Source organism: Prionailurus viverrinus, chromosome A2, assembly GCF_022837055.1.
Source record: "Prionailurus viverrinus isolate Anna chromosome A2, UM_Priviv_1.0, whole genome shotgun sequence".
NCBI lineage: Eukaryota > Metazoa > Chordata > Mammalia > Carnivora > Felidae > Prionailurus > Prionailurus viverrinus.
Window position 1 is genome coordinate 86,352,260 of NC_062562.1, and position 20,246 is coordinate 86,372,505.

Genomic DNA, 20,246 nt, shown 5'->3' on the forward strand with positions numbered 1-20,246 from the left:
AAGGCCCCTAGGAGAGAATGGAAGAAACACTGCAGAAGGCCTTGAAATCTCACTCTTACAACGTTTATCCGAGATAATTATTTGTTTGTTTATTGCTTTTCTTATAAAGAATAGCCCCCTTTTTTTTCTGCACAGTTGAGAAACAGGTTGATGAAGTAACACAAAGGGTCTAGAATCAAATTAAACCTGGATTCAAATTTCAGTTCTCTCTTTTCCTAACTGGAGACCTCAGCAGGTAATTTAGCCTCTCTCAGACTGTGTTAGCAAACCTGTACCCGGAGCATAACCCTAACTTCATCACATCTTACACTTTATATGGTTGTTTTGAGAAGTTCAAAGAGATGACTGAGTAATCAACATTCAGTAAATGCTACTTATTGTTAAGCTCACTCTGCTTAGTAGTCTTTACCTTGTCATAGTGAAAAACAGAATTATTTATTCTCTTCAAAAATTTGACTAATTTTCACTGTGGGGTTTTGATGCTTCCAGATTTAGTTCCTAATAGTTTGCCATTGCGTGCAGAGACTATAATGCATCACCTTCATTTGAAATGTCTAATACCCTAGTTATCGTTTTCTTATTAGCATAAAATATTTCAACACAATATCAGAAGAATCCAAAGCCTCTTTTATTGTTTAGTACTTCTTGTGTCATTGGCCTCATGATGCTTTCATCTGCTAGATTGCACGTAAAAAAATCACAAGTAAGGAAGAATATATATCTGTGAATAACACTAAACACTGTTTTGAAAATCTGGTTACATTTTCAATATCCGGTTCATTTGTTGCTATAAAGCTTTATTTCTACTCTCACTGATTCTTAAATTCTAAATGGTGTTTAAATTAGAGGACTTTAGTCTCTAAGTAAAAACCATTCAAATGTGTCTCGTACCCACTGAAACTTATTTAGGAATCATCATTTTTTTGTTATTATGTGACATAAAACATATATGGATGTTCATTGGGTACCAAGCAATATTTTGCAATGAAATTCTTTCATTTGGACATGAAATACACCATAGTTAAGTCTTCAGAAAACATAAAATATTGGTCAAAAAGAAAAAATCTATTCTAAGAGACTTAATACTAACCAAACATTTTCAAGGAAACTCTTATTACTACAAAATCCAAAATGTCTTTAGATAAAGTTTATTATATTCATACTACATTAGCATTTTAAATATGGGGAAACAAAAATTAGACATTAGGCCATACGATTGACAAAAATTATAATACAATTAAAGCTCATCATGATTTCACAATTCCTAATGGTATTTAATTTTCAAAGGAAAGAGAAGTCCTTTTTTTTCTTTATCCCTTTTATTCCAGAATAACTTAAGATACCTTTTGTTTATTCCATTGCTTGAAATTTTCTTTTGTTTTTGCCAGTTTTTCAACTTTTCATAGTAAATATAACAAAATACTCATTTTTCTGATAGAATCAAAACTAACCTTTACTTCACATTTTTTTCATAAAGTAATGCCTAAATTTACCTAAGAAAATGTTCCTGTAACTCTATTTCATTAAAAAATAGAGTAGTAATTCGGGGGAAGTAATAGAATAATTAGTAAAGTAGTCTACAATCTTTAGACTTCTCTAAAGTCTTTGTTTTACACACACACACACACACACAACACACACACAAACACACACACATATACCTTTCCTCTGGATTTGTAAAGCTAAAGAGAAGCTGTGAAAAAGTAGTGAACGAGTTAGTCAATGCTTTAGTCGTAAAAATACAAGTAAGGAAGAGAGAAAAAGTAGAAATCAAAACTAGACATGGCAGAAATATGAATAAAGTTTTCTCACTGGAGTTAATAAAAGAAAACTGAAAAGGAAAGATGCATTGCTTTCCGTATGAAATTCCTCTTTAGGACATGCAGAGGAAAGAACAGTCTGGCCATCTCTTCTTTCATTCTTTGGTGTAATAAGGCTTTTTACCCAGATTAGCTGGTGTTCTTTTGTGTCCTGAGGGATAGCCTGCTTTTCTTTAGCATCCTAAACTCGATCAAGGGATGAAGCCAGCCCTGCTCTTTTCACTTTTATGTGTTCATTCAACAAATGTTTATGAGAACCTATTACATACAAACCCAGTCAATAGGCTCTGTAATAAACTTTTATTCACATATATACTATTTGTGGTTCTTTTTCCTTGTTAGCAAGGCTTTAAGAGAGAGAGTAAAGAAATATTTAAAACTGAGTTATATCCAAATATACTTTGAAATATAAATTAGATCTTCTGAGTGCTAGCCACCTTTTCTTTTCTTTTAATATAAACTGCATTCATAGGAAACTTGATCTAGTCCATCATCTGCTTCATTAATGAATGCTGGTGGCCAATGAAGGATGTAGATGTAGATATCAAGTCACCTGATTTTCTGGTTAAGCTCCTATACTAATTTAATCATCTATCATCATCTTCCCATTAAGCCACTTGAAAAATATTTCAATCTAGAGTCAACAATAAATCACTCCTCCAAACAGATATATATATATATATATATATATATATATATACACATATCTTTTTCCATTTCCCATAAAGTTAATCTGTAGGTAACACTTAAAAGTGTTAAGCTCTCATGCAGATATTCCAATAAGCTGCTAATTGATGAAAATTGTTACTGTTGAATACGAAAAAAAAAAAGATTTGGTTAAAAGCAAGATCTTCTCAGCCCTAAACCACTATATCACAAGGAAATGTTTGTTGGTAAAATAGCTGATTGGACCGGGAAGCCAGTTCCCAGGGAGATCTATTTCACATTTACTCTTCTAGCAGAGAATCACAATCATAGAGAATTTGGGTTGAAATAAGACCTCTACTGGGTCAGGCCAGTGCACTCAACTAGGGTAGGATTGATTTCAAATGCTATTCCTTTGTTCATGAAAAACTTAGATCTTGTATTTAAATAAAATGTTTTCCTCATATAGTATCATGGGAGAGACACCATGCAAATCCTCATGAGAGAACAAAACAATTATGTCTATCTATCTATCTATCTATCTATATATATATATTTGCTTTGTAATATAAGCATAATGCTGTATTTCAGAGGTATTTGTCTATTATCATAAGTAACTAATTTGGGAAAAATTAGTTGTTTTCTGCTATTGAGACCCTGTAAACTGATCAGCTTGGCCACTTACTAGCTGGTGTTAATTAGGCCGGATCACAGGTTTGATCCCAGCGTAGAGCAACTAACTTCTTTTCTTTCTATGTGGGCCAATTAACTCATCTCTGTTTACAGAAATAAAATCATGTTGCATAATTATGCCCCTCAAAAATGAAAGAAATGGAATAAAAAGCGATTTAATCAAGGCAAAGTCACCACCACTATGGCAAAAGCAGATCACAGCATGTGACCTACTGCTTGGTGTTTTGTGCCCTGTTTCATGTTAAAAACACAGGCTACACAGTGACACTGGCTGAGCTCAAGATTCTGGCCATCACACTTACTAGTTGTTCATGACCTTGAAAAGTTACTGAAGCCCTTTCTTCTTCAGTTTCACCATATATAAAATAGAATTAATAAAACTACTCACTATGTGGTTCTTGGGATATTAAATGAGATAAACAAGATAAACTGCTCAGCAAGATACTTGCTCCTGGTACACTAAATCTTGCAATGCATTTAATAACCAGAGAGGAGAATTGTTTTAAACTACTTCAGTTCCTGTTAAAATTATTTGTGAAATAAGTCTTGACAAACTGTGGCTATATTTAGTTCCTTAGTGGGTATTAGAAATCTATGTTTCTCCTCCATGATGATTAAAACTCTCAGACTAATGAGCCTCTGGATGCTGTATTTACTCATCTTTAAATAGCATTCATCTGTTATAATGAACACACTTCTCTGAAGTGTAGACATTTAATTTCCACGGAATGAGAAGTTTTCTCCTGTTATTAGGCAATAGGTGAAATGGGAAAGCTGGTCAATCTGTGACATGAGTTATTAGCAGAGGTTCTCAATTTTGGCTGTGCTTTAAAAAAAAAAAGAAAATACCAGTGCCTGGATTATTTCCCTAAAAGATTCTGATTTAATTGGTGTGTGTTGATGCCTGGGTGGCGGGGTTTGTTCAAGGCTCATAGCAGTTGGTTTTAGTGTGCAACCAAGGTTGTGTACCACCACGGTTAAAGAACAGTCAGCCCCCAGGATCAGGTCAGAATCTGATCCGCTGCCTATTTATATCACAGTGAAAGCCTCCACTTGAGCTGCAGAGTGCTGTACCTTCTTGAAGGCGAAGAAAGGGGGGGAAATATATGTGTTTTCTTTAAATCACATTTTCATTACTTCTTCACAAATACCAAGATGTATAAGATGAGGTTTTGAGGTAAGATACTGTTAGGCCATACTTAATGGCAAATTTAGTCATCTTTGGATATCAGTCATGAATTCACATAACCCTTGGCTTAATGCAATTCAGTAAAGTTGGGTAAATTATTATAGAACCGTAGATTATTCTGAAGTACTAACATGAGATTGCTAACACACATATAAAAAAGAAAGGCTCTCCCCTCTTTTCTTCATGCTGTTCTTACCTGTGTTCATGTGGTATCATAGAATTCCAAGGCTGGCATTTGATGCCACTCTTAGTGATAGATACTGTTCCCTTGTAGCTACCTCCTTTGCCAATGATGCAGTTTCTAATGTAGTCTATCAGAGGAAAGCAGAGAAAAGCTTTATAACTATGTGTAGCATACTCTGTGTATATTTAAAAAGAAAAAAAGAGTTCCATCCAAATCTTTAGGCAATTAATGTTTATAAATTATCTCAAATCATACTGACATTTCTGGCCTAAAGTTTATAGTACTTAAAAAAAAGACTACTTTGGAGTTTTAATTTTGTGAGTATATTTCTGGAAAATAGCAGAGATCAGTCCATGTTCTTAGTGGAGATTAGCCTGTATACTCAACTGGTCAGACAAATTTAATTTGGCAAAATGATTTGCTCAAATATACAGACCATTTTAAGAAAATATTAAAAATAAAAATTAAGTAATTTGCAAATTTTATTCAATTCAAAGAGTTACTTTAAGATAATAAAGTAACTGACTTGTCTTTATCTCAGTAAAATTGTGTAAGTTTTGTATATGTGTGTGTGTATGTCTGAGTGATAGTTATATTACGTTCATTATTATTTTCTAAACATTTGCTAACTTTAGTGCTGCAAAACTATAGAGCAATTAATTTGACACAAGCCGTATATTCCTATCAAATACCAGTATATACACTTGTTAGCAACCTAGAAGATTAAAAAATGGTCTTATACTACATTATGAGTTATGTTTAGGATTTACAGAATTACTGGGGTATATAGATCATCTAATTTTCTTTTTTTTGGTCATCTTATTTTCTACCATAAATTAATTTTAATTTAATTTAAACATCTACCTTCGGAACAAGGAAGTATCTCTGTATATTACCAAATACTCAAATTAAATGGCACAGTATGATTTAAGAAAACGTTAAACTTGATTAAGTACTATTATTATAAATACAATCCATAATTATTAATTTGTGTGATAAGAAATTTATTTGGTAAAATTCATATTTATATAACACTTTCCAGTTATTTCATTGATATAATTCTGCTTTGGATCAAAGTAAATACCTGTGAATACAATATCAAATGAACAAAATAGACACATTAACAAATAATATCATCTTAATTATTTTAAAGATTTATAAAGTATATAATTAGGAAAAGTCACAATTAATGTTTCAAAATCTCCACATTTTATTATCAGCAATCATCACTATAACATCAGTTATTCAAAGTTGTTAGAATTTAAAATACTATAAAATAAGCTCAAAATGTACTATATCTTAAACTATTAACTTAAGGTGGCACTTTCTAAAATGAACATGGGGAATATCAGTTCTAGGAGATGCTCCTAGAAATAAACAAAGAGGGAGGGGGCCAATATAATTATGGAGTGTTTAGGGAGTGTTCTTTTTAAAATACTATATTTAAAAGAGTCAAGACACTAGTATCTGTCTTAATGGAAGAATTGACTGCATAACAGATCTAGCATATGATAAAAAATCAGCAGGAAAGAGCACTGTAGCAGGAAATTACACATATTTTATACTTTATTTTGTTATGAAACATTTAGGGAGAAACTAGTTACCTTTGTTTTCATAGAGATCGAATTCATGACCAAACTCTTTTTTCACTCCACTTGTCATGCTATTGAAAGGGAACCAGAGGCATCGTTTCCTTGCTTTATCAAAAACAAAGGCCCTGAAAAAAATATCTAAATGAAAAGAAGGAATACTACTATTTATAAAGTTTTTAAAGAATGGGCACATGGTTTAGCCAAGGAGGGCAATATAAAAAGATATATGATTACATATGCATATAAAAATATGAGTGATTTTTGGACCTACCATTTTGATGGCCAAAGAAAGAACAAAATTAAGTTTTCATACATGTAGATTTAAATATCAGAATACTGTTTGGAATGTTCTCATGTTATTCTAAATGATGTTTAGACAAATTAAGACTTAAACAAGCTAAATCAATATATAACACAACGCTTGGGTTATTTCTGAAGACTTTTTTTTTGTAAGTACACAAGTTGGAAGATTTTGTTTATAGTTATATACTAACAATTATATTTAAAATATCGTGATTAATTTCCAAAGTTTGTAGTTGTGTAAAGTACATTCTAAAGTGACATTTCCTAAAATGCATTAGACAAATCACCATCCAGGAGATTCTACTAGCAAAAGGGATCTGAAATCAAATATTTGGAAAATTTTGCATATTATAGAACTTCTTAGTGAGTTATAAAGCATGGAAGCTTATTAAAACTATGAAAATCTTGTTATTAGGATAGCTGTTTATGTAAGTCAATGTTTCCTAAATAGATTTGCTAACTTGGGAATTTTTAATTTAAGAAATCTATTAATAACCCATAACATATGCTTTTGATATATCGTCTTGAAGAAAATTACTAAAATGTGTCACTCCTACAATTATCATTCCTACAGCTAATTATATTGGATTTTGTTGTTGACTAAAAAAAGTCTTTCTAAAGTAAAATGAGAAGTAGACAAAGCCTTTAACTGAGCTTAGTAAAGAGCACGATAAAATTTTCAACATATTAAATGCTACCATGTCTTACAATGTAGAAAATGAAGTTGGAATTCTGACCTGTTTACCTTCCTTTAAGAAATGGTACTAAAACTCTTCCTCACTATGTTCATGCTAATCACAATGTCATCATGTACAAGTATCCAATTAAAAGAAACATAGCATTTCTAAGAATAAGGATTTTTCACTTCTAATCCATATAATGTTTTGAGAACATATAGTTTTCTTATAATTTTAGATATCCCAAATTAGCCATTTATTTCTTAGCAATTTGCCAACTTTTAAAATATTTAAATAAGGGGAAATAACTTTTATGAAACATGTAAAATATGTTATAAAATTATTTGCAACATTTTACCTATTATCTCTATTTTTATTTATTCTATGTCCAAAATACCCCAAAAATTATATTCATAAACGTTGTGCTTAAAGATATGTTGAAGTATCTACCTACAAGAACATCTTACAGCTGAAAGAGTAATTAAGAGCAAATCATGAAAGTATATCTTTGCAGTGGTGGCAGAATAACTTACGAGAGAATTGGCTAATGATAGACTTGAATTTTGATCTGGTAGATTGTAGGCTTATGCAATACATGTTAAATTCCCTATTACTCTGTCACAGCACCTTGGTGAGGGGCATGTTAAATGACTTTGAACACATAGTAATTAGATAAAGAGCTCATATAAATTAAACAAAAACCTAACTACAAATTTTAAAGTTACAGAATCAATAACTTGCCACTTAAGTTCACATTAAAAAATAAAATCATGGGGCGCCTGGGTGGCTCAGTCGGTTAAGCGTCGGACTTCGGCTCAGGTCATGATTTCACGGTTTGTGAGTTCAAGCCCCACATCGGGCTCTCTGGTGACAGCTCAGATCCTGGAGCCTGCTTCGGATTCTGTGTCTCATTCTCTCTCTGCCCCTCCCCCACTTGTGCTCTGTCTCTCAAAAATAAATAAATTAAAAAAATATATAAAAAACAAAATCATACCACACATATAACTACTCATCAATTAATAATATTGCTTTGACATGAGAATGCCTTGGAGGTGACTCATGAGTCCCATCAGGAACATGCAAGATTTGCCTCTGTGAATACACAGGTGATTGCATCCAAAAAGTGGGTATCAGAATTTCCAGCTTGCTGTCTCCATTCACCCTTTTCTCTCATTCCATTTAATGCCATATTCTCTCAGAAAAGTGTTTCCTTGTCTCATTTTATGCCTCCAAATAGAATGGATCCAAACAGTCAGATTCTAGAGTAGCATCTTGTTTTAAGTTTGACTTTAAGAGTCTTTATCTTATCCTTATTTTAATTATCATATTCCTTTCATACATGTAGATTTAGGTTTTCATACATGTAGATTTTTTTTGTCTAGTTTTCTCATTATATATGTCAGAAAGGCAATCCCAATACCAGTTACTCAATCATGGATGGAGGAAGAAAGCCTCATATTTTCTTCTCTTGAGTCAAGTCATGGACAGCAATTTTCCGAGGAGCTTAGAATCAGGCATTCTGGTCATCTTTCCTACCCAGCAAAAAAAGAACTTCAATCTCTATAAAATCAATATTGTTGATAACTTCTCAAGAGGAGGTAGTGTTTGAGAATGTTCCACCCTGCACCCGTTGAATCACGGATGCTTTCATAAAGTATTACTGGTATTTTCTAAGCATTTTTGCATATTTGCCATTGCTTTTCAGTGATTCTAGTCCATATAACAAGCCTGCAAAAAAAATCCTTTAAATCATTAATAGTCTAATTTCAGAGTATCACAGTATGCCCGTTCAGTTCTGAATAACTAATATATTTAGTGATTCCAAACACATATGTATATTTGGGATAGACAAGTGAGAAGGATGACACATTTCTGGGCAGAGGAACTTTGGCTGTACAAAGGTTTTATACATGTGGTTTTCTGCACAGGTTGCCATAAATTTGAAGACTAAATATAACTCAACCAGAATATAGTAGGAAAGTATGAAACCTCATATGTGGGATATGTAAAGATTTTTAATCAGGTCACATGTGTTCTTTAATGCAGCAAAATCATTTTAGTTCCTCTTGAATAAAACAAAGGAAAAAGTTTTTCTTTTGTTTACTAGAGATAAGGCGTGAAAAATGTGAAAATCGAGAGGTCACAATGCCTTCCTTACTTGTGGATTCAGGAAAGTGTGTTTTCAGATTCAGAGTTAAAAATCAATAATGAGATGAACTTCTCCCATTTCCTTCGACTCACCTTCCCAAGCCTGTGAGGGGAAAATACAATAAATCTAACCTCCTCAATTGCAAAAAGAACATCACTGTAGATCTACACAGCTATGACATTGATTGAGAGTAGTTTTCTCTAATTCATTTTATACAATCCCAAGGCAGGAAAGTCAGGGAAAGAAACAGAATTATCACAGGAATATACATTCAAAGTCAATTCTCCACTCCCCTTGCCAGGAAATCTCTCCCAGAAAGTGGCAGTTTGGCAAGAAAAATACTTCCAGAGGAGTTATAAATGAATAGAAAGGAGACAGTCTCTCTTCCTACATCTGTCGAGGACCTTCTCTGACCATACTCTTTTCCTCAGGCGCCAAACACTCATTTATCTAAAAAAAAAGGCAAGATGAAAGTAGGGTCACTTGCCTCGACTTTACTAAAATCTGTATTCATGGGACATGTCACTGCCCAAATATGATCATGAATAGAATTCAAAATTGACAAGATACCACATGCAATCCTGTCAAAATAGAATGAGATAGGGAATAAAGGGGTGTCAAGTAAGTGAGAGGCTGGGATGTTTATGTGGAAGAATGGGGAAATGCATTTTCTTCTGGCAACTCAGAAAATTATTCAGATGCAATTGTCTCCTTCATGGCCCGAAACTCCCGAGTTTTATCCTTGGGCTCACTGGCAAAGTAGGAAGGAGTTCTTCCCTGTGAGGTTAGGCAGGGGATTTCAAAAGATAAGAAAAGTCGCCTTTGGGATCTCCTCATACCTCTTTGAATTGCCCCATCACTTTTCACCTAAAACTTCATCATCACTATCCCCTAACTCTTTTTGAATAGCCTTTGCTGCTGACACCAATCCCTCTAGTCTTTTAATCTAATTCTCTCAACACCTTTTATTTCAATCCCTTAAGACAATGACGTAAGTTGCAGTAAATTCTGGCTCTTGCCCAACTTATACTCTGAAAATTCCTCCACTCCTCTTGCAAGAAAAAATAAATGTTTACTCTGAATAGAATATTTTAAAATGTTGGATAAAAGGCAATCTAGTTGAATTTTAGTTTCTAAAGTTCAACTATTCATAAGATGAGAAAACACAAATTCCATAACCAGAGGCACTGTGGATTCTAAATGATATCAGTTTATGTGCTCTCCCTTACTCACGTTTCCATCAACTGGGAGCAACATCTCCTGTTATAATGAGTGAAAACTCAAGTCAAGCTTATACTTTTAAGGGCAAATTACATGAATCCAAAAAATGGGGGGAACCATGATGATAATTAGTAGATGCTGTATTTGGAAAGTTATCCTAAGAACAAAATGAAGCAACTTACTTGCAAGTGAATGGAAGTCCTTTATTCCTAATACATCTATTGGCACATTGGTCTGCAGTGTTCATTTTTTTTGTTTTTATCTTCAGTAATGGGTCTTCTTTAATTAGAGTAGTCTTTGCTGACTTTTTGAATTCATGAAGTGTGTTTCTTCTTTTCTTCTGTCCTTCTATTAATAATAATAATTTTTTTAAAAAATGGAGGAAAAGCTTTTAAGGCTCATATAGAAAAAAAATGTCCTTAAGGATCACAAGATAGTGATTTTATCTGACAACATACTAGATCTCCAGGGATTGGGGGTGAAGTGAGGTGGGGATTGATACTCTCAGATAGTTAAGAGCAAGAGAGGAATATTGTAATCAGTGAAGAATAAATAACTTGTCATGTAGAGTCACTCATCTACATTCTTTAAAATGAAATATGGTTTTAAAAATTAGGACAGAGTTCACTCTAAAGAAATAAATGACATGATATTCTTCAAACAGTATGTAAGCAAATGCCCGGGCTTATCATATCATGCTCTATAATTAAATTTGTCATTTCCTTCTACAGTTGGCCCTTATGTAAGTTATAGTATTAATTAGATAAGCCAACTCAATTACATGTGAGCAACTTCTCACTAGAAAATGGCACAGTGGATAAATTCTTCTGACTCTCTTTGAAGTATTTCATATTACTCAAGTTTAGCCCTTCTCGTTTCCTACGTAAGTGTTTTCTGTGCTTTGGGGCACTATTTCTTAGTATCACTGAATTGTCTTGAAATCAAGCCAACTACTATAAATCAAATGTGTGTAAAACATCATCCTTTAATGTAGCAGTATCATTTTTCTTCATGAAAGTATTCTCCAAAGCCCCTAGATAGCATGAAGCCTCCTATTAAAAACATGAAAAACAGAACTAAACCATCCTAAAAGACTTCATCTTGTAGATAACTTCAGAGTATCAAGTGCTTACTTCTTTATTCTCAACTTGCCCAAAGTTACCTAGTTTCTAACGATGGTCGCCATCTTCACAATGAGGATGAAAATGTCTAAGAGACTGCACCTATTGTGTATTAAGGAGAGGCATGATTGTGCCTCTCTTCTGCCTGCCAGTTCTTTTGAACATCCTTGTAACAAAAGCGGTAATAATATATTCATTCTTAAGATGAAGAAACTGAGACACAGCGAAAAATGAATTGCCCCTTAAGCAAAACTCATTTGAAACTCAACCGCCTAGCTTCAGAACCCCCATTCTTAAACACTCGTGATGCCATCTTTTTTAAAAGAATTATAAGAAAGTATGTAGAAATATGGCTTACAAATATTTTTTGAAGATCTGGTTTAGGGCTATCAGTAGAGAAGAAATTTGGATGGTAAGACAGGAAATGCATTCCTGCTCTTTATATGTGGTGAAATATGCCAAGAAAAGAGGGTACAATTTTTGTGCAGAAAATTTGGAAATATGGCTAGCAGAGTGAGGTACAAACAATGGCATCATACTCTCAAATTTGCCAGCAACCACTGGCTCCAGTTGGTTTATTAAACATGCAGATGCTATTCATTAATGTCTATCCTAACCTGAAATCCACAATAAATAAGAGAAAACATGAAGTCCTCTAAATTTCTGGTTCTCTGTAAAACTCCAGAACACAATCCCCAAAAGACTGGTACTAATTTCTGTAATAATGTTTTCATTTTCAACTTTTCTTTGTCCTACAAGATGGAATGGCTATGGTACAACAGATATAATTTAAATGACATTTTAACATAGAAATTCAATCAACCAAATAATCTATCAACATGTTATTTATTGAGTGTGGACCAAATGCCTTGCATAACGTTGGCAGACAGATGATAATTCTGGCATTCTTACTGACTTGCCAAATGACTTTGTTTAATTACCTGAAATGCTAATATACCAATTACTCAATCTTCAAAATGCAAGTTATGTTATATTTGAAGCTATTTAATTATTAAGTAAATATTTGGAAGTTAATTTGGATTAAAAAATGTTATTAATATGCAAAGTTTTAGCTTTGTTTCTGAAATTCCATTCTTTAATTTCTGGCATAGAGAAGAAATTGTTATTCTCCCAAGCAAAGAAGTGGTATAATTCTTTTCACATTTTGGTTTCTGCCACAGGACCATGTTAATGGGAGATACATTTCTACATTAAGAATTTCTTGCTTTGACCATAGTGCACTATTTCTTAGGTGCTATGAAATGTTTCACGGAATAATAATCATCTGATTTCCTATATACATATGAGTATTTCTTAGAAAAAAATAGTAGTTAATGATGCTGAAAATCCAGTAAATAAAACTGTTGGTTACAAGGAAATGTGCACATATACTATATATATGTGTGTGCACACACGCGCGTGTGTGTGTATATACACACATATATGTTTGTCATATCTATGTCAAATAAATTCAGTTAACTAACAATACAGAATTAAAATTGGCCTCATGCATGTGTTCATTATACATGTCTAGGTGTGAGAGAAGAGCATAAAGCTAAATTTTAGAAGTGTAAGGCAAACATTAAATTAAGATATGCATTTTACTCTTTATCAAATAAAAGAGGACCCCTTGTCAATGCCCCAGTTTCTTTTCTCAATACCATGCAATATGAAGGCAAGTATTGAAGAAAGAGGTCTCTGTGGGATTATTGTTTGTGTTTAATTCTACAGATCCTCAGTTGTCCTATTGAAATGTGTTAATGTGTGACTGTGTCTCACAAAAGTAGCCTAACTCTTGCTTGCTGATAAGTTTTTCCATCACCACCTTTCATCTAAAGATCAAAAAGCATTCAGAAAAGCAAACAAATCTACGATTTTCCTTTACTAGATAACAGACAGGTGTGAAAAACTTGTCTGGGGCTACAGAGCTTATCAAAGGCAATGGGAGCCAGGTATCAGGATTCCCTTTCACTATTTGTTTCTCATGATTTAGAAGCTTTCCCTTATAATTTAGTCATTTCTACTAGGTCAGTAACAAATTACTATAAAATGTGAAGTTTAAGCTAGCTGTGTATCATGTAATCCAGGCATCTATAAAACTAATTTCTTCTTCAATAAAAGAAAAATTCAAAACAGAAGTCGTTCAAAAACAGAATGTGAAAATAAAACTCCTTTGCTGAAAATAGTTTCAACTTTTTCTTCCATATGTATTAGCAACTGATGCTTGTTTTACTGAAAACAGTTAAAAGACCAGCTTAATTTGGGAAGAAACTCAAAGAAAATATCTTTGGATCAGATTTTTCTCTACTATTTTTTCTGCATAACTATTAGTTGAAGTTGATAAACAAAATATTGAAATGAAATCAAAGGGTGAGAGATCACTGCAATTTTGTCATGCTTTCTTGTACTTTAAATTACAACTCCTTTCTCCTCTTCTCCTAGTATAGGAAAACATTCTGGAAGCTATATTTCTTGAAGAACCTGAAATCCCTACTTTAGAATTGAAATCATTAGGATCTTAGTGAAAACCTACAAACAGAAAGTAGGGTCAAATGTATCAAGGTGCTTGAAGAAAGACACATTTCTCCCTCTGGTCCGTGGCCTCACACTCATTTCTCTCAGTACCTCATATATTTTCTTCTCTGTATGGTCTAACCATTGACTTCAAAGGAAAATCATGCAAGGAAAGGATTTGCAGGGTGTGGAAAGAAGCAGGAATCTGGCTCCACATATTCTGAGAAACCTACCCACATGATTAGTGATTAACAGCTTGAAGTGGCAAGATGTTAAGATGAAAGTACACAAATAATTAATGGAGGGAACGGTAGTGACTGGAGACTTTAAACTTCCCAAAGACAAGAATCATAAATACTAGTCCACATTTTCATTTTCATTGCTGTTATCTAAGGACTTGGATTTCACAGTTGGTATTTGAGAAGCAGCAAAATAGTCTCTTGCAAAGAGAATGGAGCAATAGTCCAGGTGAGATTCAGGGCCTCCCTTCTTCACCTTCGTTCGGCTTCCTTGGTCATTGTCATTGTCATAGAAGCCTCCTTCTGGTCTCCTCCCTATTTCATCCAACAACTTTTTCTCCATGCAGCAACCAAAACAACCACACTGAAGTACAATTTAGGTCGGGTATCTTGTCAACTCCAAAATTTCCAGCTGCTACCCATGATGTTCAGAATACTTTGGCACACCATTCATGTTTGTGCATATGACCTTATTTTAGTTTCTAATCACAGGCCATGGTACTCCCACTTGGTACTGACGTACACCAATCCCACATGCTTACCTGTGCTCATACTTTCTCACCTCTATGCCTTTGGTCATTCTGTGTTGCCCTGACTTAGGTACTGATCATACTACCATCCATCTTTTCATACTCAACCTGGATACCACATTTTCCCCAAACTTCTTACACTAGAAATGAACTCTCAGTCATACTATAATAGTGTTCCTAACACAGAGTTTTTCTTACATTACTTAGCAAAATGGATTTTTAAAAGGCAATTTCAGTTAATTTCACGGCTTCTGGCTTCAGTATAAATAAAAGAAAAAAAACAGCACATACTTCATTCTCATAGATTTGAGTCAGAATTTCAGCTCTATCCCTTTACTATGAAAAGATAACTAAAGTCTTTAAAATCAGGTGCCCCATGTAAGATGAGCAGAATAATGCCAATCTTATCAGAATTAAATAAGTTCTTTTAGAGCTTGGCCTATAACAGTTGCTCAACAAATGTGGGTTTCTTTCACATTTGTTCATCTTTATATCTCTCACAGGTTCCTGGACATCAAGTGCTTATTTAGTGCTTCTTTTGTTACAGGGTACTGGATATTAGTTTCCAGTGTAGGTAGAAGCATATAGAGGGTAATTCTATGTAGACCAACTCCTATAAAGATGGCCGGGATCACTATATTGCATATTTCTTAAGAAACTTTTCAATAAAGTATCTCCTTAACACATCCTGCTCATGATTGATAGGCACCTCATTATAGTATCCACTTTCATTCTCACATTGTATTATTTTACAATATGTGCAAATATAGACTCATGGGATAAATCTAAGAGCATAACAAAAGCAATTAACAATAAAAGCCCTAAATGTTCAATGTGAGATGATATAAAAAAGGACCAACTTTCTTGGTATGTTCTAAGAGGACTGTCCGTATTCTCCAGTTTGGAGAATGTCATTAAAAAAAAAAACTATCAAAATAAACTTACCACCCAAACCAAGCCAGACCCTCTTTTGATGACAATTTTAGCATTATCCACTTCAGGAATTATTCACAGCATATCTGTAATCCCCAATTGTCCTCTCCTTGCCTGCCAGCACACTCTGGGGCTGCATTCTCCCTATACTCAGGAAACGCAGTCATTTCAACATTAGCCAAAGTGAAACATCATTACGAATGTATATCTCCTGCCAAAGCTCCGTAATGCATGCCAAAAACAAATAGACATTGTCTATGGTTGATCTACTGTTTGGGTTTTCCACATTGTGTTTCCCTCACATTAGCACAGATGATTTCAGGTAACCATACTGTACTTCAGACCATCAACGTTTGAATCTTGAACAATGAAAGCCCTGAAGATATTAGCCATGCTCTCAATTTATTCCCTAAACCTCCTGAAATCATCAGTGTCTTCTGAGAGTTCATTTTAGCATGACATACCTCAAGCATGACAACGTGCTTGATTGAGCTAACTTCTTTTTCACCTCTTCAGAAACCTTACCTAAATGTTTTCAAATCAGCCCTTCCCACACAGTGTTGTTCTCAAAAGGACCACTTCACAAGATTGAAGAAGAAAGCCAGGTGAGCTGAATGTTTTTCCTTGTCAGTTAGCAAATTCTTGATGTTTTCAACCCTTGCATTACATCAGAGACTAGATCAGAGTTCCAATAAATTTCATATTTAACTTATCTCAAAAGATATGGCCGGCTCTCTGGTTTGTGTTATGAAAAGGCCATGTCTACCATGTGGGCATTTGTTCCATTCTTTTATTCCCCTGTGCCCACCCGTGGTGCTCACTACCTTCACCCTCTGGCATCTCAGCCACTACCATGATAATACGACCAAATACAGATGTTTCCTCTTGCCCTGATAACAACAGAAAACTTCCCAAAGCGGCAAATGAAATCTCTACACTTCCAGGAAGGTAGTATGAACTCACCAGCAATTCCTTCCCAACCTATAAATTTAGGGGAGAAAATGGGAGGCTGAAAGGACCCCTTCTGCAGCTTTAATCAGAGTCACACAATTTTTGCCTCCCTTGCACTGCAGTTTCAGAGGGCAGACATCCATACCCAGACAGAATGAGATCTTAGAAGACAGGCTTTCTCTTTCATTTTTATAACATGCATATACTCAGGGCTTAATCTGCCTTCTCCAAATGAAAACCTGTATAAAGTCTTCATGTAGCCCTGAATGTTGACTGAGTGACGTGGGGTGGTGGAACGTCATGGAAAAATATCCTCTGGAAAGAAGTGAGTCCCTGCTGTACTGACAGTCCCTCTCCCCTCTTCAGACCAGACCTTCTGTTCAGCCTTCAACTTGTCCAAACCAGCAAAATTCCAGCCAGTGTTAGCACTTCATTCCTGTCCCACAGTCCACAGCTAAGAGGCTAAGAGAGCCCTGGGATTGGGTTGGGGGGTGGGGGGAGCGCACTGAGGGGATGTTAATTATCATTGTAAATGCCTTGCAAACAGGAACAGAATATCAAAAGGAAGCATAAGGAGAGGTTTAAAGGACCCAAGCCACACACAGAGCTGAGGAAGGATGCTGGGGATGGGGTGGAGAGAGTTAGGAAAAGGCAAGGTTAGCAGGAGAGAGTTAAAATCATAATGATGAAGAAAAAGAGAAGACTAACCTGCATAGGGGATGGGAAGCAGAAGGAGGTGGAGGAGGACGTGCTGCAGCAGCAGGACTGGAAGAAGTTTGGTCACCCACATGGTGCTGCTGGACGCGCTGGCGGATCCCACTGGAGGAGATGCCTGGCTGAGAGAAGCCTGTTCCGACTCAGTGCCTAAAAGAACCAGTCGGCTCTGAGCTGCTTTTTATTGCGATGAGCTAAGTTTGTTGTGTGATTAACTGGAAAGATCTAGGTCTGAACTCCCTCTTACGGTAAGAAACTGTTTAACAACAGCCCTTTACTCTCTTCCACCCCCTTCCTTTCCTCACTAACCACCCCCCCAACAACACCAAAGAGATCCCAGCTCCCCGCGCCCCCCCTCAACTCTGCTTAGGAAAGAAACTTACAAAGAAAAGGTCACCTGGCCTGAGGCCAGCTCAATTTGGAAGCTCGAGCTCCAGATCCCTGTGGCTCCTATCCGAGTAGGGAAGGGAGGAGCAAGGCTCAGCCCAATAGCTAAATCAAGGGACAGGCAGAGGACCAATTCGCTAAATTTAAACAGGAAAATACATGTGTTTACATGTCTCTTTGGGAAAAGAGGAAGGGGAAGCAGCATAAGAAGAAAGCAAAGAGCTGCCTTTCAGTCAAATGTGCTTTAGCTCCTAATCTGTCTACTTTCACTGCTAGAGCAAACTAGGGATTCAAAACACTAGCACAGGTTCCTTGGGGTGTTAGAGACGGAGCAGAGAGGAGGGAGGCAGGCAGGGAGGCAGAACCAGGCGGGTCCAGCCCAGGTAAAAAGAGTTAGGTAAGAAAAGGGTGTGGTATTGTGGGGTAAAAATAAACAAGCAAAATGAAAGCACCCACGGTGTCAGGTAAGAAAATTGCCCCTGCCCAATATCCGCAGGGCAGGCTTGTTTTTTCAGAAGCTGTACTACCTCTGCAATCACCACAAATGTGCCTGAAGTGCATAAAAGAAACTTGTCTGATTGAGGGTTGGCGATAAAATGTGTTCATGCTCTCTCTTAAAATGTCTAAGAGATTAGGATTATCTACTGCCTGTCCCCAACAGATAAATGTAGCATGGACTATGTGTCCTTATACCACAGACACACACACACACACACACACACACACGCACACGCGCACACAGGCGTGCGCCACTCTCATGCATCTATGTCTATATGGTGCGCATATCTTCTAAGACTAACTTTCACTGGAAATTTCTCAATCTGTTTTAATTCATAAATAACTAATGTGCCTCTCTTCTCCAGTTCCATCCCTCTGAATGCACCCACCAGCCTCCCTAAATCTACACTGAGAGATAAGGAGTTTGTGTGGATTGGCAAGAGTGGGGGGGACCCATGTCTGCAGAATCTGTGAGATCATTGCTCAGAACGCTCATTTTATTGAAAGGATTTGTCTTTGCATCTCCAGGTGATGCTCAGATTACTTTAGGCAAGATGGATTTATTTTGCTTTATTTTGGATGGATTCAGGGGAAGAGTTGCCCCTATGCATCTCTGAGATGCATCAACTAGGAACCAGTGTCTCTGCGGGCAGAGGAAGAGATAGCGGGTGTGATGTGAAAATGACCCTGGGGCCGCGTACAGCTTGGACGGAAGTGTATGTGAGCAAAATTAAAACCATTCACACTACAGCCTTCCCTTACTGCATGGCTCTCATCCCTCCTCCTCCAGCTCTGCCCACTCCCACCTCCAGAAAACACTCTTGGTTTAGGATTGCTAGAGAAGCTTGAGATTAAGATAATTACTTTTGAGCAATCTATACATTATATTACTATTTCCTTCTCTTTAATGATTTTCTCCTTATAAAAACAAAACCAAGCAAACTGAAAAGTCATTTGGTAGCCTCTCTCTAGTGTCCCAAGTATCCATTTTACTTTCCTTTTTACTTTGTGATACACCTTTTTGGAAAATCTCAATTTCAGTGTATTGCCTGACCACGATCTTGAAAGGTCCTACAGCAACTCTTGCGCTTTATTAACAAGCATTCAAACCCTTTTAAAGAAGTTAGATTTTTCTATAAATAAATACGTGTAGGTAAAGAATAAAGGCGACCAATCTTTGTATTTACTTTCTCTCTCTCTCAGAGAAAGCAGAATCAGGGCCTTAAGTATGATTGCAATTATCATTATAGGTTTGGAGCAAACTCCATCCTGGGTAGGAGATTTAGGGCACCACAAGTAAGTTGAATAAAATTGTTTAATAGGGCACACATTTTCACAATTCTGAATACAATAAATGCTTAAACCTATCTATAATTACGTTTATATTTCCTTTTAACAAGTTATTTGGTTTCTCTATGTTAAATGGTATCTAATATATAATGAGCTTTTAGTGTATGCTAAGCATTGTGACAAATACTCTTCAAAATTTGTCTTAATACTTACAATTTTTTTAAGTTTATTTATTTATTTTGAGAGAGAGAGGGAGAGAACCTGTGCACACACACACACAAGCGGGGGAGGGGCAGAGAGCAAGGGAGACAGAATCCCAAGCAGGCTCTGCACTAACAGTGCAGAGCCCAGTGTGGGACTCAATCTCACGAACCAAACAATAAGATCATGACCTGAGCTGAAATCAAGAGTCGGAGGCTTACCTGACTGAGCTACCCAGGCACCCCAATTTACAGTAAACTTATATTAAGAAAAGATTCTCATAATTCCCATTTTTATAGTTGAGGAAACTTAAGGACACTATTTCTATCCTGAAATAACTTCCACAAGATTCCAAAGGAATAAAGATCCAAGTGTGAGGTTTGAACAGTTTGTCA

The 20,246-nt window shown here is 35.6% G+C and overlaps 1 protein-coding gene across 5 annotated transcripts in view; it reads right to left on the reverse strand.

Annotated features, from left to right (window-relative positions):
- Positions 1 to 17,924, reverse strand: part of HGF (hepatocyte growth factor) — a 79,475-nt gene extending 61,551 nt beyond the window's left edge. Inside the window, exons 1-5 of one of the 5 annotated variants that reach the window (XM_047850166.1) lie at positions 17,859 to 17,924; positions 17,470 to 17,625; positions 10,656 to 10,821; positions 6,136 to 6,248; positions 4,544 to 4,658 (exon numbers count right to left, since the gene is read on the reverse strand). In XM_047850166.1, coding sequence (XP_047706122.1) covers positions 4,544 to 4,658; positions 6,136 to 6,248; positions 10,656 to 10,821; positions 17,470 to 17,551 — 476 coding nt within the window. In that variant the 5' untranslated portion in view covers positions 17,552 to 17,625; positions 17,859 to 17,924. Of the gene's footprint in view, positions 1 to 4,543; positions 4,659 to 6,135; positions 6,249 to 10,655; positions 10,822 to 17,469; positions 17,746 to 17,858 lie in introns of those variants that run through there. The other 4 variants (XM_047850167.1, XM_047850169.1, XM_047850171.1 and 1 more) reach the window with 4 other exon arrangements.
- Between the last annotated feature and the right edge of the window lie 2,322 nt (positions 17,925 to 20,246).